This window comes from Egretta garzetta, unplaced genomic scaffold, assembly GCF_000687185.1.
Source record: "Egretta garzetta isolate BGI_Z169 unplaced genomic scaffold, ASM68718v1 scaffold287, whole genome shotgun sequence".
In the NCBI taxonomy this organism is placed as follows: Eukaryota; Metazoa; Chordata; class Aves; order Pelecaniformes; family Ardeidae; genus Egretta; species Egretta garzetta.
Window position 1 is genome coordinate 3,178,282 of NW_009260435.1, and position 18,978 is coordinate 3,197,259.

General features: G+C 39.5%; 1 protein-coding gene across 5 annotated transcripts in view; it reads left to right on the forward strand.

The window, feature by feature from the left end:
• The window catches only part of PEAK1 (pseudopodium enriched atypical kinase 1), an 80,613-nt gene extending 62,110 nt beyond the window's left edge, over positions 1-18,503 (forward strand). For all 5 annotated transcript variants that reach the window (XM_035899427.1, XM_009643929.2, XM_009643930.2 and 2 more), the window contains 2 exons: positions 6,709-7,457; positions 16,998-18,503. In XM_035899427.1, the coding sequence (XP_035755320.1) occupies positions 6,709-7,457; positions 16,998-18,155 (1,907 nt within the window). In that variant the 3' untranslated portion in view covers positions 18,156-18,503. The remainder of the gene's footprint in view (positions 1-6,708; positions 7,458-16,997) is intronic.
• The last annotated feature ends 475 nt before the right edge of the window (positions 18,504-18,978 follow it).

An 18,978-nucleotide genomic window follows, 5' to 3' on the forward strand; every position in this document is an offset into this window, starting at 1 on the left:
ATTTTCATGTGCAGTCAGATAGTAGTTTGTATCAGGTAGTGCCTTCAAATATATTTGGTATTGGCCTTCCCCTGCTCCCACAGGAGTTGTCTGGTCATCAGTTTACAGTTCTGCCTGCAAAAACTGCAAGTGCACCAGCAAGTGTTTGTCAGGAACCAAATTGCAAAATCTGAGAATAGCTCATGTAAAATCATACATCTAGGAATTAAAAAAAAAAAAAATGCAGGCAAGCCTTACAAGGTAGAGGATTCTTCTCTGAGGATCAGATACCACATAAAAGATTTGGGGCTTGAGGTCCCACCATGATGATAAGCTAAAAGAGCCCAGTATGTTCCTGGGTGTATAAACAAGAGAAAACTTCATTAGGAGTAGAGAGGTGATGCGTATCTCATTTTTACTCTGCAACTGCCATGGCCACAGTCAAGCCCTGGTCACCACAGTTTAAGAAGAATGTTTAAAAGAAAAAGGTACAGGCTCTAAAGAAAAGCTTTGAAAATGCCTAATATTGTGACAGGTACCTTATATTGACTAATTCAAGAAGCTAAATCTGTTTAGCTTATCAAAGAAATAGTCTGGCTTGATCATGGTGTGGGTGCTAATGTGCTGAGCAGAACTGTGATGAGGGATACTTCTGGTATCAACAGTCAACAGGTTTAACAAAATCCAGTGGCTGACAGTTAAATCCAGATGCAGAAATAAATGTTCAGATGTGTAAGGTAGCGCCTGGTTGTTTCTTTTTTAAGGTGTGCCCTTATTCTAAAAGCAGTTAATTCAGGTAAGACCTGTAACTTATGATAAAGAAGACAACAGATGGATCATTAAAATCCTTTCCTTTACAAATGTTCACATTTTTCTATCTTTGTCTGAATTTTTTGGGGGAAATTGACTTGACTGAATTTGCATTGCTCTAAGTAGATTAAGATATCCTTATATACTCACTATAGTATTTCTATAATTTAAAAAGGTTATTTTATTATCAGCTATTTTTCTCCTTACACCCAAAGAAAAGGTGAAAAAAAGGAGGCTAAGTAAGTTTCTAGGTTTTGTGATTGCTGACAGTGGAAAAAATGCCAGATGCCAGCATCTGCCTTGGAGTATTGCCTCAGTCAGTAAGTTAGACCAGGGCAGCGTGCTTTAGCCAGGCTATAAATAAGGTAATGAAGTCATTGTTGACTAAAACTGACAGTTCAGCAACAGACTGTGATTACAGTATCAGTCTGATGCATTTTGTATAATATATAATTAGTACAGGTAATACCTTTAACATGGTGTAATGGAGGATGGGTAGCAAGACCTGACAAGTCACCAAGGCAGACAAGCTGTTGCATCTGAAGTTTTTATTTATCTGGTACCTGCAGCCCATCTTACTGTAGTTCTATGCACAGTTTCAAACTATTGGTGAGAAACTGGAGATGCGTCATGAATGTTACTTAATAAATGTTTGCTTTCCTTTCTGTTACATATATTATCATTCTGGTAAGATCTTTATCTATTAACGATAAATGTGTAAACAATTGAGTATAATACAGCATTAATGATTATGTTCATGTAAATCTGCGTACTGAATAATTTTACAGAATAGTGTTGTACATGTACTGCATTTGTTGGAATTGGGGCTGTGAAGTATGCTGGTGGCTTTTGCAGTGGCTGGAAGATACTTTTACGCATTTATGGGTTTTTTCACGGCTTGGTTATTTTTATCAGTCGGGGTAAAAGTTTATTAAGGAGTGATGTATTTTGTACTGGTATTAAAGATCAGTATAATTAATCTGCTACTTATGCAGGGAAATCTTTTCCAGGCTTTGTGTTGTAATAAAAATGCAGCAAAGGATGGTCAATATCCAAGTACAGGGGGCAGGGGGGAAGTACTAGGACCAGGGTGGAGAGGGGGAATTTGTACAGTGGAGGTGGCCAACCCGTGGATTTTACTTAGTGAATACTTTAGTTAGGCTTTATAACTGGATTTTGTAACATGAAATGGGGATGTACTGACATGAGAATTGCTGGGACATCCTACTCCATTCCTGGCTGTGGGGAGAAACAGGTCAGCAGAGGCTGCCAAAGCCAGCGCTGTTGGATTGCTCCAAGGTCCAGCTATGTGATCAGCCCAGCCCTATATTACAGTGGGTTTCCTGCAGACACGTAAAAGCCACTCAAAATCCCACTTTCTTGCTGGTCTCCACTGCAGAGTCTCCTCAGTTTTGATTTTAGTTCTGCTGGGGTTTTGATAGATATGGTCTTGGAAGATTGGTTACCCACATTGTACATGCATGATTATTAATTTTTGCTGTTCTTGGCAATGCAAAACATGGAATTTTTGCCAAACTGATGTGATAAGTGGGTGAATGGCAGGGGCAAGAGTAGTTTTGGTCATTTTAGCCCTCTGGGTCCTCTTCGTCTAAATCCCTGCACTAGGGGACTAGGGATTAAGGAGTACTATGGTCACTAAAACTGAGAACAGAGTGAGTTATCGTGGCAATAGCCTAGTTATTACTGTGAATACTAAAGTATTGTTTTCAGCTCTGTTTTCTAATTTACATCTTCCCACAAGGAACGTTAGTATTGGATAAGAGATGGTACAGCATATCATCAGAAAAACGCTTTCAAGAATGAAGGAGATGGTAGGATAGATTACCATGTCAAGGGTAAAATGAGTTTGGAGAAAGTACAGAAGCAGCCTGCTGTCATTGGTGCATTGGACTAACATATGTTATGTATTGCAGAGCAGTATACGTCTTGGGAATAGTTCTATTCAAGAAAGGATGGAAGCATGCAGCGTGTCACCCACTTGGCTTGCCTAATTCACCATTAGTTGTTTTCCCAATTAAAGGAGTATTTTCCTTCACAGTTCTGAAATGTCTTGACAATGTATACTGCTGATCTGGCCTAAGCAAAAAAGGAAGATCCATCAACTATCAAGAATTTTAAACAATAATTATGCCTGTCATTACTCTAAGAAAAACATGCTTGTGCAATATAAATTTGAATTAAACCTGAGCTCAGTGTGTCAGATTTGATAGTTTCATGAGCTAACATAAACAGGTTGCAATGCGAAGTCTGATGATAAATCAGTTACCTGGAAAAATAAAATCTAAATGCCTTTTTTAGGGCTGATTCAGAGTTTCCCACCTCTGCATGGTAATATTTAAATAATGCAGTGAGATTCTATAATGTAAGATGTTCCTGAACTGTAGAATTACTTAAAGCTCTCTAGAAAGCTGCTGTCTATAAAGAGTTAATTTTCTTCCTGTCTTGAACAGTCTGGAAGCCACTTCAAAGCTCTCTGTAAGTGGTAGCCTAGTATTGTGCCTGTTCATCCTTTTCATTTGCCTCCCAAGAGCGTAGCTCAGTCTGAACCTTGTAATGTTGGAGAGTCTGTGGCGTAGGTAAGGAAATGATGGGTTTTAAGCATGCAAGGGGAGAAGGAAATGATAGGCAAGAAAAAGAAGCAAATGCTCTGCCAGTACTTGTATGCAAAAGAACGTTCTTGTGCCTTTGACAGGGACAAAATTTAAGACAACCTTTTTCTTGCTTGACAATGAATTTTAAAAAATGTGGGATGTGCAGTATCACGCCACACTTGGGGAAAGCTGAGCTGGAAAGACTGGCCCAGCGGGCATGAAAGAAATGTATAGTGTTAAGAAAAGAAGCTTTTCAAACATGTAATACAGATGGATAGATTTCAATATGGAAAATCTGTTCTTGTGGGGAGAAACTATGCTGTACCATGACATGTTTTACGAACTCATTTTCCTCAGCTGAGTATATTTGAAAAAGTAACTGTATCATGACTTGTACATGCAGTTCTCTGGATCCTGCCACACCCACCAGACATCTGCAAAGGCAACTTCTGGTTATGAAAACCTTCTTCAATTATGTTTTGATGTCACAGTTCCAATAGCTATGCAAAAGAAATGACTAGTGAAAGTCACTGGTTGCAGTCGCAACACTCTTCTCCGTATGAATGGCTTCTGGAGGACAGGGCCATTAAAACAGACAGAAAATAAGAGAATCAAGAAGAAATGCTGTTACAAATGCTGTTACAAATCTTACCTTTCTTGGAGAGGGCTTCTGCTGCTACTGCTTGAGATGTGCATCTTGCTCTAATTTCTTTTCTTGCTGTTTCCCTGTAGCATGTGTGCAGTCCTTGGATTAGCGAGTTGCACAAGCAATGCATATTAGGAAACTGCCTCCTGAAATAGTAGCCTTTCTCAAAACCCCAGCAGTTGGGCTATTTTAGCGTAGTGGGGAAGAGGGGAAGAATGAGAAAACAGCAAGTGATCTTTAACACAGAATGTTGCCAGGGGGAGAAGTACACAGGTCACAGATTTTGTAAGAGTAAGCAATGGTGGAAGATGACACATGTTTGGATGAGTAAGAAAACTGGATACAAAGAAGAAGTGAACTTGTCTCATTCAGGATCAAGCAGAAGACTGTGGCATCTGGATGTGTGTGTCTGGCATGCAGACATTAATTCTGCTTTTTACTCGGAATCATGCCACTCTTCGTCTCTGCAAAAGGTAGTCTCTGTACCTTTCTGATAGAGTTCCTGTACTGCTCAGCTGGCACCAGTGTTATATGCTCCGGTGTATCAAATGGTGAGAGGAAGAGCTGCTGTTGTAGAGCACGCCCGCTGCAATACCAACATCAGAAAGGAGCAGTAGAGGGTTCCCTGAGGGTTAATTTTTTTTAAGCCACCTTGACAGTGATTTGAGAGATGCAGGGGTTCTCTAATATTTCTAGCTTTTGAAAATTTTCATTTTGTAGAAGCTAAAAAGTGATGACCCAGGGGGGTAGTTCTATGCAATCTTCCCTGACCATCAGGCATGTTACAAAGCCAATGGAACTTCCTGCGCAAAATTCAGCTTTTTAAACATTGGAATATCCAGGCCACAAAATCCACGAGGCTCGTCTGAGGGTTTCTTGAACTTAAATGAAAGATAGAGAGATAACTTTTATTTGTGATGTCATCTCCTTGGAATGATTGACAAGAGGATGATTGTTAAGAATTCAAGAGCTAAGGCTATTCTGTTTGTGGATACATTTAAAAATCCAGTTCTCTCTGATCTTCTGATATTAGGAAATCCTCTTCAGCATCCTAACCCAGCGTTCCAGGTTTTTGTACATCCTGGCCAAGAGATTAGATTCTGTGGTATTCATAAAAACTGTACAACACATCTTAAAGCATAAAGGAAGCTATCTTTTTTCTTTTAATAGACTATGAAGTCTTTTATTATTAATTATGGACCAAAGTGATGTAATTCAAATCTGAATCTGAGATCCCCCCAGTTTGGTTCAGCGTTCCGGTTCAGTCCTCTCTTTACAAGGATTCAGCACATTATAAATAGTCAAATAGTTGTAGTGTCTTTCTACTTGCTGTTTGCTTATTAGAAAAGATGCCCGGCTGCAATTATACAGAGCATCCCTTTCATGTCTGCTGTGTTGCAGCTGTAAAAATTGGCTTCCTACCTTACCATGACAGTCAATGAACCTCACAGGAGTAGTAGAAAACTTAAAATTTCTCTGAAAACAGCAGTTGAGTGGAAAAACCTCATTTTGATATGAGTAACAACTGTTTAATTGTCTCAGAGCAGGGGGTTGGTCATTTGTATCATCTGTTTATTGTTTTTTATTCTCTCTTACATTATTGTCATTTATTTATTCTTCATTTCCAAGGACTCTGGCAGTTATAAAACATAATTGTCCTCTCTAAAAGCCATCCAAAACACATGACAAAGTTTATCTTCCCTAGAAGCACATGAATGTTTGAAACCAGTCTGCCAGTGGAAATCCCATGCTTTTATGGATGTAACCTGCCATTTGGAATTTCTTGACTGAATCTAGGTCAGGTTATCTGTGAACATAATATTGCCAACAAAGCTACCCATGGCAAGTGAGTAAGGGAAAGGTATTAGAGAAAGTTATGGTTAGGGGGGGAAGAGTGTGAGTTTTAAATTGTAGGGTAGAAATATTTATATTTATGTTTTTGTTATCTCAAAATATGATCCTGCTCTCCTTGAAAGCAGTGGCAACACACTGGTCAGCTTGAGTGAAAGTAGGCTTAACTTCCTTGTTTCACCTAGTGAATCTGCTAGGGCAATCCTGACTTTCCGATCTGTCTAAAATTATCTAAATTACATTATTTGTGTCTGAAGTTTTCTGGTTTACATTCTGAAAATAATGCTTTCAAGTCTCTTTAGTCCATTTCAAATGCAAGTGATCCAAAGTGCTTTACAGACTATTGTAAGGACATACTAAAAATGATCACCTCACCTGCCAGAGAAATGCACCTCTCAGAGAAACGGTACACAATGCCACTTACCAGCATCCACCCATAGTTTCAGCACATTTGAATAGGAAGTAAGGAATGATATTATAGTTGATTGACCACAGAAGGAATTACAGGAGGCTGTGTTTAATTACTGAAACTAGAATTTGGCCAGAGTGCCAAAATTGAGTTTTGGTTTTTGCTTGCACTTTTTGTCATTAATCCCATGTGATGTAAAATGCCAGCATTGCTAGCAGTGCAGCTGATTTTAATATATAGGCCAAGGTCAAATAAAGACTGTCTGTATGTGATGGGGGGCGAGGGGTGTCCTAGTCAGCTTTTCTTTTCTCTTTGCCTTAAACTTCTTTGTAGAGTGCAAATATGAGCAGCAGATGCAAAGTACTTTAATCTCCTATTACTATTTTCTTCTTGTTACACAGGACAGTCTAGAGCAGCCATGATACCTCCAAAACAGCCGAGGCAACCGAAGGGAGCTTTGGATGATGCCATTGCCTTTGGAGGACTAGTAGACCAAGAGACAATGAACAACTTACAGCCAACACCACCTCCACTGCCAAAGAAAACAATTTTGAGAGCTAACACAGAGCCAACGCCCAGAGATCTCCAGAAGCAGGCTCTGGAGAACAACCTGTGCATTGTGGCCAATCCCACCTATGACATTGACACCAACTGGGAAGCAAGCAGCGCCTGCTCTTCGGTCAGCCTGGAGCTCAAGGTACTGGACAACGAGTCAGGAGATTCCTTGGACAGGCCTACAGAAAAACAAAGGGCAACCACCTCAGCAACTAACAGCGTTTCCAGCCTAACCACTATCAGTATTAAGGACCGGTGTTCCAATAGCATGGAGTCTCTAACGGGGAGACGCATCTCGCAGACTAAGCAGGGCAAAGGTGTCCAGAAGCCGCAGAGGCAAGCACTTTATCGAGGAATTGAAAACCGAGAGGAGGTGGTAGGTAAAATCCGAAGCCTTCATACTGATTCACTGAAGAAGCTGGCACTTAAATGTGAAGACTTATTCATGGCCGGACAGAAGGACCAGTTGCGATTCGGGGTGGACAGCTGGTCGGATTTCAGGCTAACCAGTGACAAGCCGTGCTGCGAGGCAGGTGATGCAGTTTACTACCCAGCTTCTTACGCAAAAGATCCTCTCAACAATTACGCAGTCAAGGTAAGAAGGACATGAAAAACGGTAATCCTAGACATCAGTGACAAAATGTAACAACAATAACCATAATCTGCAACACACCCAGTAGTGATAGGTCCTACAAATGTAACTGTGTGCTGATTGCAGCAGCACTGTGTGAAAACTAAGATTCCCAAGACACAGTCTCTTCCCTTGCATGGCATTGGTATTTGCTGTTGAGGTTTCATCTGTTTTTATTGCAGCTCCAAAATTATTAGAACAAAATCAGTACAACTCAGTCTTTACCATGGTCATTTTTAGTGAAATAGTGAAGAAAAAGCTGTATTATTTTAACGTGTGTCAGCAGTTTTTTGGGAACTTGCAATAACAAAATCCTAAAGTTACCTGCACGCAGATGATACTAAATAATCACTCTTGTTAGGAAAGATTTCAAAGTTTTCAGAGTTCAGAGCCATATAATTTTAAATGTAAATTCTAGGCTAATATATCTTTTATGTTTCCATACAAGGTCTTATATTTTCACCAGTGTTCATTACCAGCCTTTCAAAAGCTCTGTCTAGCCATCAGTGTTGCCTTATAAGCTATACTAAAAAAAAGTGGAACTTGTCAGTGTTAGTTTTGTGGCCTTTTACTAAACAGACAATTGATTTGTGTTTAGTTCATCCTTCAGCTAACACATAAAGAAATAAGATTTATTAGATTTACTGCTAATGTATTAATGAATAGTTGGCAGTTTGTCTCACTAGATGTTGTTACTTTATGGACTTTTATGTAGGTAATACTTTCCAAGCACTGTATCTCTAAAATTCTCAATGTTTATCTGGTAGGATGATAGTGAGAAGGACAGCTGAGACTCATAGCTCTGTCCTGTGTGATCCTGAGTAAATGACTGAACTTCTGACGACTCCTTGTTGAAACTGAGATAAAACATTTATTACCTAACACAGGTGTGTGAGGCCTGATTGATTATTCCTTATAGAGCATGTTGACATTCTCAGAAGGGTGGTGCTTTACAAGAACAAAATGTTGTTACCATTCCTGCATGATTGTTTACAAGAAAGATATAAAACAGTAAAAGGTAAGACTGGTGCAACTGATATGTTCTTCTGAAACTTGAAAAGGCCTCTTTTTAAGGCAGATTTGTGGGCATAACCATTTATATTTTGTTAGTTATCAAGGACCTCTTTTTGAAAAGATGTGAAATGAAATATGGATGTCTTGTGGATGCCATGTCCAGTGGTACAAAACAGCCAAGAGCCAGACCATGAATGTATCTGGCAATCTACTCTGGTTGCAGAATCAACGGTCTGGCATTACTCAGTTTGGGGATTTTTGGTTTTAAAACAATGATGCAAAAATGGTTGCTTTTAGGATCCAAAGTGGTATATTCCAATATAGGCAGGTTTAGTTTATCGCTAACGTGATTCCTCTTTGCACAGTATGGATGTGCCCTTAAAGTATTCCTGACAGGCAAGACCTATGTAGTTGTTTTCTTATCTATTGTCCCACTATAATATGGTTCTCTGGTAGAAAGCCAGTGAGAAGAAAGAACAGCAATGTAGCATGGTCAAATACATGCTATATTTTTTTTCCTCTCGTAATTCAGGTGTCTTAAAAACAGTTCTCAGTCTAACAAAATTTATTGCAGCATAATAGGTGTAATGGTCTTGAGAGGGGGCGAAGTACTGACAAAATATCCTTGAGCTGGAGGTCACCATGAGCTGTTGTGCTGTTAGGATGACAGGAAAAGTTACTCTTGAAAACACCCTCCCTAGCACTTAATGTGATATAGGAAGATCCAGGAAGATACTCTCACTACATGTTCTCTGGTTTCTTTAAAAGCCAAGCAGGACCAGCACATGGGACTGCTGCTGTCTTTTCATTCTCTCTTTCACATATCTTAAGTACTATGCATTCAGCTAAGTTGGGTTCTCATGAGTTGTGTGCTGCTTTGGTGCATATTTTTATTACTGCCTTCTCTATGCTAATATATTGAATTATACAGCACTGTTTAAACTGTGGTTACAGGATTCACATCACCCCCCACTCACCCCCCCAAAAAATCAGTTGTAGTAATTTTCAACTTTGTCTTAACATTTGCCCCAAGTTGATCTTTGACTTACAAGTCGTCAGTCCATGATCAGATTTGTACAAAATCTCATAACAAAGGATGGCTACTACATTACACAGAGATTGGGGGAATTTGGCTTTAACAAGTATACCAGTTTTAGTATCATGAGTACTTCTCATGTGAGCCAAATTACATGATCATCTACCTCCAGCAAATAAGCTATGTATTCCTGCCGTTTTAAATCCCTTGTCCCCAAAACAGGATGGCAAAAATAGTGAGATTAAAACTACTGGTGTGCCTACTGAATGCAAGATACAGTCTTCCTGTTATTTTTGATCAAGTCATAGAAATAAACTTTGAAAGTGTATATGGAGCCACATCTTCAGACAGTGTAAATTTATGTAGCTCTTTTGAGTTTTGTAGAACTACCCAGGCAACACTGGCTAACAATTCAGACACTTCTTAAATTCTATGATTTTAATATTAGATTTGAGAAAAATGTGATAATGGGATTTTTTAATTATTATTCTCTTCATAGAAAACAAGGGATTCACCCCCAAATGGTGTTAAGTCTTAATGCATAAGTAAAAAAAATTATGTTTTAATACTGTATCTCCAAAAGAATTACAGAAGCACTGTTAAAAATCAAGCTTTAACCATTTGACTACCACTGAATTAAATTTAGAATAACAAGCCTTCTGTGCAGATAAATGTACCACTGCACCTTTACATTCTGGTGGTATCACCAGCAAAAGATGCTCTGATAAATGTGGTGAAGAACGAGCACAACTTGTTCTGTTGGTATGGATATTAGAGGAAACATTGTTTATAGGGGTGTGTTGTTTCAAAGCACTGTATTGTGCTTTTTGTTTCACCTAATCTGCTAGTAAACATCCTGTGCAAAGAAGTTGCAGGAAGCCGTGTGGAAATTATTTTGACTGAAACATTATGAATAAAAACAGCAAATAAGTTGTGATCAGAAAACTACTTTTCCAAATGGAAGAAACAGAAAAAAAGTTTCCATAAAATTCCAGTCCCTGAGGTATTTTTCCTTCACTAAGTGCAGCACCATCTTCTAAGTAGTTGGTAGATCTGGGACAATATGGATAAACATTCTCCTGAAACCACAGTCTTATCAGTAATTCCAAATATGTGGTGGAAAGGTTACACTAAAGCAAAAGCAGCAGAGAGCACCAGCTTTTTGTACAAAGTGCATTGGACAAGTTCAGTTCTTAGGATCCCTACACAGACTGAATTAGGCAGGGATATGACAGCGATCTCGTGTTGGTTTTAGTTTTGTTTTTTTTAAATGATTACTCAGAATGAGTAATAGACAAGATAATTACTGTGTCAGTAATGTAAACTTCCACTTTCAGTCTTATATTCTCAAGGAAATTACTGTACAACACCATAGATGTCCTAAGACATAGAAATCATGATTCAGAGTCCACACGGAACAATGCAGACAGAAAAAACAGCAGGGTTATGGCCTGCAGCATGTGTGTTCTGGGCACGGGCACATGTTGCAATGCAGTTCAGGCAGGATAACAGGAATTGCAAAGGTGCAAACAGCTCAATAGGAGCTGTTAAAATTTATTGCTTTGATTGCTACAGGGCAGCAGAAGTTCTTCCCAGCAGTAAAAGATCAGGATTTCTGCTAAGGTTCCTGTCCCAAGTATAAAATAGAGCAATGGAGAAGTAAATAGTATTGGGCTGAATTTGGCTGACAGTTTCCTAGTTGCAGCTGACAATTATTTTCTAGTTATGTTTGGTTTGTCACAGTCTGCTAAGGTGGTGTTTGGTAATTCAGTTTCCTAATGGAGCTTCTTGGCAGAAGTGTTATTAAAGGTCATCCCAGAACTTCATGCTTCAGATCAAAATAAAGCTATGTACGTTAAACTTTTAGCCCATTCCAAGTTCAGTCACAGCAGCGTAGAATTCAGTATTTTGGCACATCATTAAAAAGTCAAAGCTCTATTTCAAGGCCAGATCAAGAAAATGAGGTCAATCAGAGATCAAACTGGCCTCCTTGGAAAACAAGGTTGTGCCAAGAACAAGCTATGAATTTGGGATTAGCAAGTTTTCATTCTACACCGAATTTCATTTGCCGTTGTCCCTCTGTGCAATACAACAAAGTCGCACAGATGGTGCAGCCTTTGTGATCTTCTGTGTTTCTCATTTTCGGCACTTGTAAATTAATTTCCCACAATATTCGTCTTACTTTAAGTTCACTGATGCCCTGTAAAATGCATAGGACAGAGTGGAAATGAGATTCCCTGCTGGTAAAGTGGAAGTCAGCTGATGGCACAGTAGGCTACTGGACTCATAAAGGAAAAATAAAAGCTAACGCAGAACAGTTTTTAGAAGCTCTGAAACATTAAAATCTTGCTTCTTAGGGATGGGGGTGGGACAGGGGTGAGAAAATTGAAATGGCAGGATATAAAGAAACCTGTCGTGTCCCTATAAACGTGATGGAAGTTTAGTTCATATGGATGCATTAAAGAAAAGATACATGATGACAGTGCATTCCAGTGGAAAGGAAGATGGAAACTTTCTGTTCTTTCCTACTCATCTCTCTCCTTTTTTCTCATTGCTTTCTTGCAGCTTATGGAAGGGCTTTTTGCCCACATTGCTTCATCTTTTGAACAACCAGCTTTTCATCACCTTTAGAAATAAGACTTGCTAAGCCCTTATCAACACTTTTCTTCCAGCTATTATCACACACCATATCTTCATAGCTCAGCTGATTATATTTCATTAAAGCAAATGGTAAATGACTGATTCATTCTACTTTCTGTTGGTGTTTTAATCAAAGTATTTTCACCCTTTACTTTTTCTGTGCCCAAAAATAGGAATTCATCATACTATATATGTAAAACAACAGGATTTCCATGTTTTTTTAGAGTAGATGACTGGAACAGATAAAAGCTTTAAAAATGCAAAGAAAACTGGGCCGTATATTTACTCACAGTTTTGGCATAGCATTAACTGTCGCAAACAGAAAAGATCTATAGCCACTCCCTTAGCCATTCATCACAAGCAGTCTAAAGTACTTGCCAATGAGGCCATCAAATTTCACAATTTGTTCCCCAGATATTTTCAAATGTAAATACAGGCTTTGGTTGTGTAACTTAATATGACTCAAGCCATTTTGAAAATGTTAAATCTTGGTCATTCAGATGATAGTTTAGGTGACTGTGCAGTTACTGCAACACAGAATGCCAGGGTGAGCGTTATTACCCATTAACAGTATTGCACTATTGCGTTCACTAATCTGTTGCAAAATGGTAATGTAAAATAGAGTTCAGAGTAGAAGCTGCAACTCAGAAAATGATAAAATAGTACAAGAAGTTTGCCCGTAAATGAAATCTACGTTGTATAAACTGTCTGTGAATAGATCAATAAGAAAACTTAGTTTGTCTCCACTGCTTTTCAGTACACTTTCCCCATTCTATTAAGATATTGGTAAATCAGAATTTGAACTCTGCAATCTAAAACCCCAGGACTTACCTGGACTCATGCAGCTGTATGTCACAGCAAAAGTCTGAAGAGCAGCCAGACGCTTACAGGAACATCAGCTTACTGCAGGTCTGTCTTACTGTTCTATGAATTCAGACAGGTGTCCCATTTGTCATCATTCTCCAGCTTCTGGGTGCTGCCTCTTGAGAGCCTAGCTTTCTGTTCCCCTTGTCAATTACAAAGTAGCTAGTGTACAAATTTCACTGTTTGTAGAGTCAGCAATTTAATCAGCCTTAAATAACCCAGCTGTCTCTTCCACTTCTCACTTCATGTTGTTTGTAAACAAAAAGCAAGAAGCAGAAAATACATTTCTAATCAGATCTCAGCTCTCTTGTCTTCGTAGATACTGCATGCGTGCTCATGTACCGCTATGCTTCCCTGTATTAAACAAGAGAAGTGTCCAAAAGCCATCATGATTGGGCGTTTGTAGGATTAGAGATTTTTTTTTTTTCTTTATTGGTTATCTTCTTTAACAGTAGAATAAGGAGGGGAAAACTGTTTTCATGAATGCAGTCATTTTAGTATTGATTTTAATCTTAATCCTGTTTAGTCTTTCATTTCTGTTTTGTTGATAAAAAGAGAGGAGTCTGAAACAAAAAACTCCTATTTAAGAACTGACATTGGAGAAAATTTGGCTCTGCTGTGGATTCAGACCTCAGTGTGGCCACTGCTCTGAAAGTTTTCATGAACTGCAGTAACAATGGAGTTAATCATCTGATTTGTTCACCCTGAGAAGTGTTACAAGGATCATTATATATGAAGCTCTGTTCTGCTTGATGCTGGAGAGGTCTTAAGTGGAATACTGTATTCATTATAGGGTACCACTCTTGAGTTAGATGTAATAAATGGGGAGAATCCAGAAAAGAATGACAAGAATCAGAGGGTTAGGAATAAAGATAGGAGGGATGAGGGCTGGTTATTTTCGAAAAGAAAACAAGGAAAAGGGGGAAAATTAAATTTTCCCAAGTGTAACGGTGTAATGTTAAAGGATGGGAATCAATATTTTTTAATATCAGCTAGGAAAAGGGCTGTCTGTTTAATTTCAAGAAAATAGGATTGAGTAGCAGGAAGAAAGAGAAAGGCAAAGATAGAGAAGGACAACTTTCTCTTGGGTGTTTTTGGAAGGTCAGAAAGGCATTTCTTAGGAATAATCCAGCTGGCGACGTACATATCAGATTCGCCTTGCAGGCCACTTTTGCTGGCTCAGAGGAAAAGGGAATGGGTGCAAAGGCAGCATACTCTGCCCCAATAGCTGAATGCCTTTTGGTGCAGCTGTGCATGGCCAGTCATTTCTAAATTAGAAGGAAGCATTACCACATCCACAGAGGCCTGTGAAAGTGTGCTTTTGTATCACAGTTCTAGGATTGCCACTATCCAAGGCTGAATCAAGGCTGATTTTGAGACGTGCAAAGCCTATCTCCTATTAGTTTAACTGAAATTCCAGTAATTGATTTGAGCTCCCTTTTTTGAAGTAAGTAGGAAAAAGAGGCTGCCTAGGACTAAAATTAGAAACTAGGAATCAGTTTTGATTCCTTTGCTTTTCTTTTTCTAGAGGCAAGGAGAAATCCTTTTCATAGGCTTTTAAAAAGGCCTTGTATTCACCAAATTGAGAAGTATTAATTGTTTTAAGAGCAAATACGCTGTGGATTATATATTCAGAATATCATTTTTAGCTGACAGGTGGTATTAGAAATCCTCTGTGAGTAACATGAAATATAGTACAATAGCTAAGGGCAAGTGCATTTTTGCACTTCTCTTACCAGCAAGTAAGCTTGACCTTAAACTCTTTCAGAATGAGTTTGTATTTCCGATTAGGTCAGTTAAGTATTTTTAAAAACTAAAGGCTGGGTTACAACACACTGAACCCTTTCTGCAGTTGGAATTGATGATCCCCACAGCTGGCTGTACAAGAAAAAGGCTGTGGACTTGGAGGGCACAGAAGACAAAACCATTCTCATTTTCCTTAATAGCTGTTCTCCCAGTCAGATTTGATACACGCTGCTAGGGTCTCCACAACACTTTTCTACTTCTGTTTTCTATGCAGTATTAAGTATTTAATACATCTGGGGACTTCAGTCTCCAAGGCAATCAGCTGACTTTTTTTTTATGTATATAATTCAGTGGTTAATGCTGTATTTTTACTGTATTTGTTTAAACTTTTGCAACCCTTGAGTCAAGGGGAGGGGGACTTTCCATTGATAACTCACTTCACCTCTGACAGTATAAAATACATTTGAAAATTTAAACTGGCAGGAGCCACGGTAGAAAGAGGGTAACTGTCGACTTTTCCAGAAAATGATGACTTCCCTCTCTTAAATAAAATTGACTAGAAAATGCATTTTTCAAATTTATTTTGTTTGTGCTTGGCAGTTATAAACAGGCAGTTTAAGCTATACTGTACATAATACATAAGGAAATGTAAATGCTTGTGAAGTATGGAAATATGCACAGTGTCAAAGACAATCAAAACACAGTTACTCCTTTCATATGATTATCTGACAATGCACTTTTCTGATCAGCAAGCATAAAAGACTAAATCTCCCATTAAACTATATGTTTCTTAACTACATAAGCACATAAAAGATGAAAACATTTTCTTCTCTTTTTTAAGAGAAAGCTAAGTTTATAGCTTACCCTACATAAGTTCCTGAGAAGGGGAAAAATGAGAAATGGGGAGAAAAGTCACCTTATGCCTATATTTAGGGCTCATACAAGATCTGGGCTCCTTGGTTGTTGTGACTGTGTAGAACTAGTTGATTTTTACTGACCTTAGTTATCTGGCTTTCCTTGGCTTTCAGGGATGAGCCAACGGGAGCTCTAACTTCATCTGAAGAGATGTCTTCCTATTTTCTCTTCCTCTGAGCTTTCTAGTTAAGACCTGTTGGTGCTTTATACCAACTGAATACTTAGGCTCTAACCTTGCAAAGATTAAAACACAGACTTAACCTTAAACGCTTTGAACAATCTCACTGAAGTCAGTAGAACTAAGGTTAATATGCAAAGGTCAACATGCCTGAGCCTTCATAGGGCTGTAATTTTAATCAGGAAATGCCTTACAACAGAGACCCTGATAGAGGTTGTCCAGTGGCTGTTGTAAGGGGGTTGGAGCTGCCAGTTGTTATGGCAGTGCAAACAATAAGGATAATTATTTTGGTGATAATGTACGTATCAACAAGATATTTCTGGAGAGAAATTAAATACAGCTATATATGGCAAAATAAAAACATATACTTAGGACTTTGACAAATGATTGAAAGGAATTAAGGTATGTGTGTTAATGAGTTTCCATTTATCACCTGAGCCACAGCAAGTGTGTTTGCCAACAGCCCCTGCCACACATGCATAGACCCCTCACTGGAGAGATGATGTGTTAGCTTGACACAGCTGCAGCTAATAGATTTCAGTTTCCAATTACAGTGGGCAAGGAGCATGCATCCAGTCACTTAACTTGGCTGACAGGTGCTAACTTGTTATGCCATGCTAACTCAGTCATGTGCAATCGTTTGATCATAGCCTCAAATATTCTATGCATGTTTCTTTGTATCTCCTGTTGCTATCAATTATTTTTATCTTGTTCAAGCTTCACACAAAGCTGAGAGAAGAACACAAAATAAAATTATATGGAAAGCAAGTAACTGTGCTTCACTGTACGCTTCACTGTGAATTTACCCAATATCAGCTGCTATTCTGATTAAAAGCACAAGCTGCCTGAACTGTATTTTCCATTGGATAATATATGCACAGGGAGAGCTGCCTGCACGTACTGGTCTGCATTTGCTTACTATCCAATGGAAACTGTTCATGTGCCTTAAGATAGTCTGCCAAGGTCGGTTCAGTAAAAAATTTTTCAGTGCTTGTGTTTAGGGCTAGACTGTGGATACCCATCAGCAAGGTACATATTAAAAAAAAAAGTATATACATTTTACAAATTTAAGAGTTATGTTATGTCTGTTCTGTTTATTTTCTTCCCCCAGATTTGTAAGAGCAAAGATAAGGAATCCCAGCAGTATTATCACAGCCTATCTATCCGGCAGAGTCTGGCTATCAACTTCAACATCCAACAAGACTGTGGCCATTTCCTTGCTGAAGTGCCAGTTCGTCTCCTTCCATGGGAGGATGCCAATGCACCAGAGGTGGAAGAAGAAGAGCGGGAAGAAGAGGAGAAAGAACCTGAGCAAAAGAACAGAGACACTTCTTCCAGTACAGAAGCTTCACAGAAAGACAATTCAAGCAACCAGGGGACCATCAGCAAGCCACGCAGCCGTGTTGTGGTCATCACACGGGAGGTCCCATACTTAACAGTGGCCGACTTTGTGCGAGAATCTGCACCCCGCCATGTAAAAAGCCCAGATTTATATGAGAGGCAGGTCTGTCTGCTCCTTTTACAGCTGTGTTTGGGTCTGGAGCACCTGAAACCCTATCATATCACACACTGTGATCTGCGGTTAGAGAACCTGCTGCTGGTGCATTCCAGACCAGGAGGCAGCCCTCTGAGCTCTGAGTCCATGGAGCCCAGTCCCAACACTGCTTGCCCGGCCAGATTAATAGTAAGCAATTTCTCCCAGGCCAAGCAGAAGAGTCATATGGTGGATCCTGAAGTCCTACGGGATCAGTCCCGCCTGGCTCCAGAAATCATCACTGCAACGCAGTACAAGAAGTGTGATGAGTTCCAGACTGGCATCCTCATCTACGAAATGCTGCACTTACCCAATCCCTTTGATGAGAATCCAGAGCTGAAGGAGAAGGAGTATACTCGTGCTGATCTCCCCAAGATTCCTTGCCGTTCCCTCTACTCTCAAGGGCTTCAACAACTTGCCAGCTGCCTGCTGAATCCCAACCCTTCAGAGAGGATCCTGATATCAGAAGCCAAGGGAATCCTTCAGTGTTTGCTTTGGGGTCCACGGGAGGACTTGTTCCATGCTCTGCGTACATCTTCCAACCCCACAAGGAGAGATGCTGTACTTCAGAACTGGCTGGATATCAAAAGGACGCTGCTGATGATCAAGTTTGCAGAGAAGTCCTTGCACACGGACTGTGGAGTTATTCTGGAAGACTGGCTCTGTTGTCAATATCTGGCTTTTGCCACTATAGACTCGCTTCATCGCATTGTGAGAATCATGCAGCAGCACTAGTTTGCAGAGCCTGTTGCTTTTCATGAAGCATCCCCCACCTCCACCCCAGCCCTCAATCCAGCATGCCCTAGGGCTCACACTTTGTACAAGTGTTAAAAAATAGCCTACATGTCAAAGCCAGCAACTCTGAGCAAATAGGTTCTAACTGGAGAAATTGCATCCTGTACCCAATATGACAGAAACTTTACCTTTTTGCCAGGCCTGTTAGGGATATATACATGACTGCATTTGGATCAGACAGTATGTAACTTTATTAATATCTGGCTGAAAAGGAGAGCAAACTTTGATACCACTATTTCTACCACTGCAGTAAACAAATTGCCCTCCTCTTCTGCGTAGTTTCTGTCATTTCCCTATGTAGCATTGGTTAATGAATAGCAGTGACCACAAGCAGAAATGGATTAGTTGTAAATGTGAGATGAATGATCCACCATGCCACAAAACATTTCATCTGCTTCCATTCCACATACCACGCAGATTTTTCTCTCAGCTTAGTCAGTCCCCGACAAGTGGGCTGCACTCCTCTTTCCTTTGGTCTCAACCAGATTCTGATCTTTGTCTTACACTTTACACCTTCTTTTTTTCCTTGCCAGATGTGGTTATCCTGCTGACTGCAGCAAGTGTGGCAGTAAGCATCTGTGTTCAGTCCTCTTCCTCCTCCTCTGACTCACTGCCTACCTATATCCTTTTTAACCATGGATCTGTGACTTCAACAACGCCGCCTTAATCAGCCTATTACCCTTAGCTTAAGACCTCTGCATTAAAAAGCAGAATATGCACACTTTGCCTATCCCATTTCCTACGTGACATTCGCCAGTCTGGA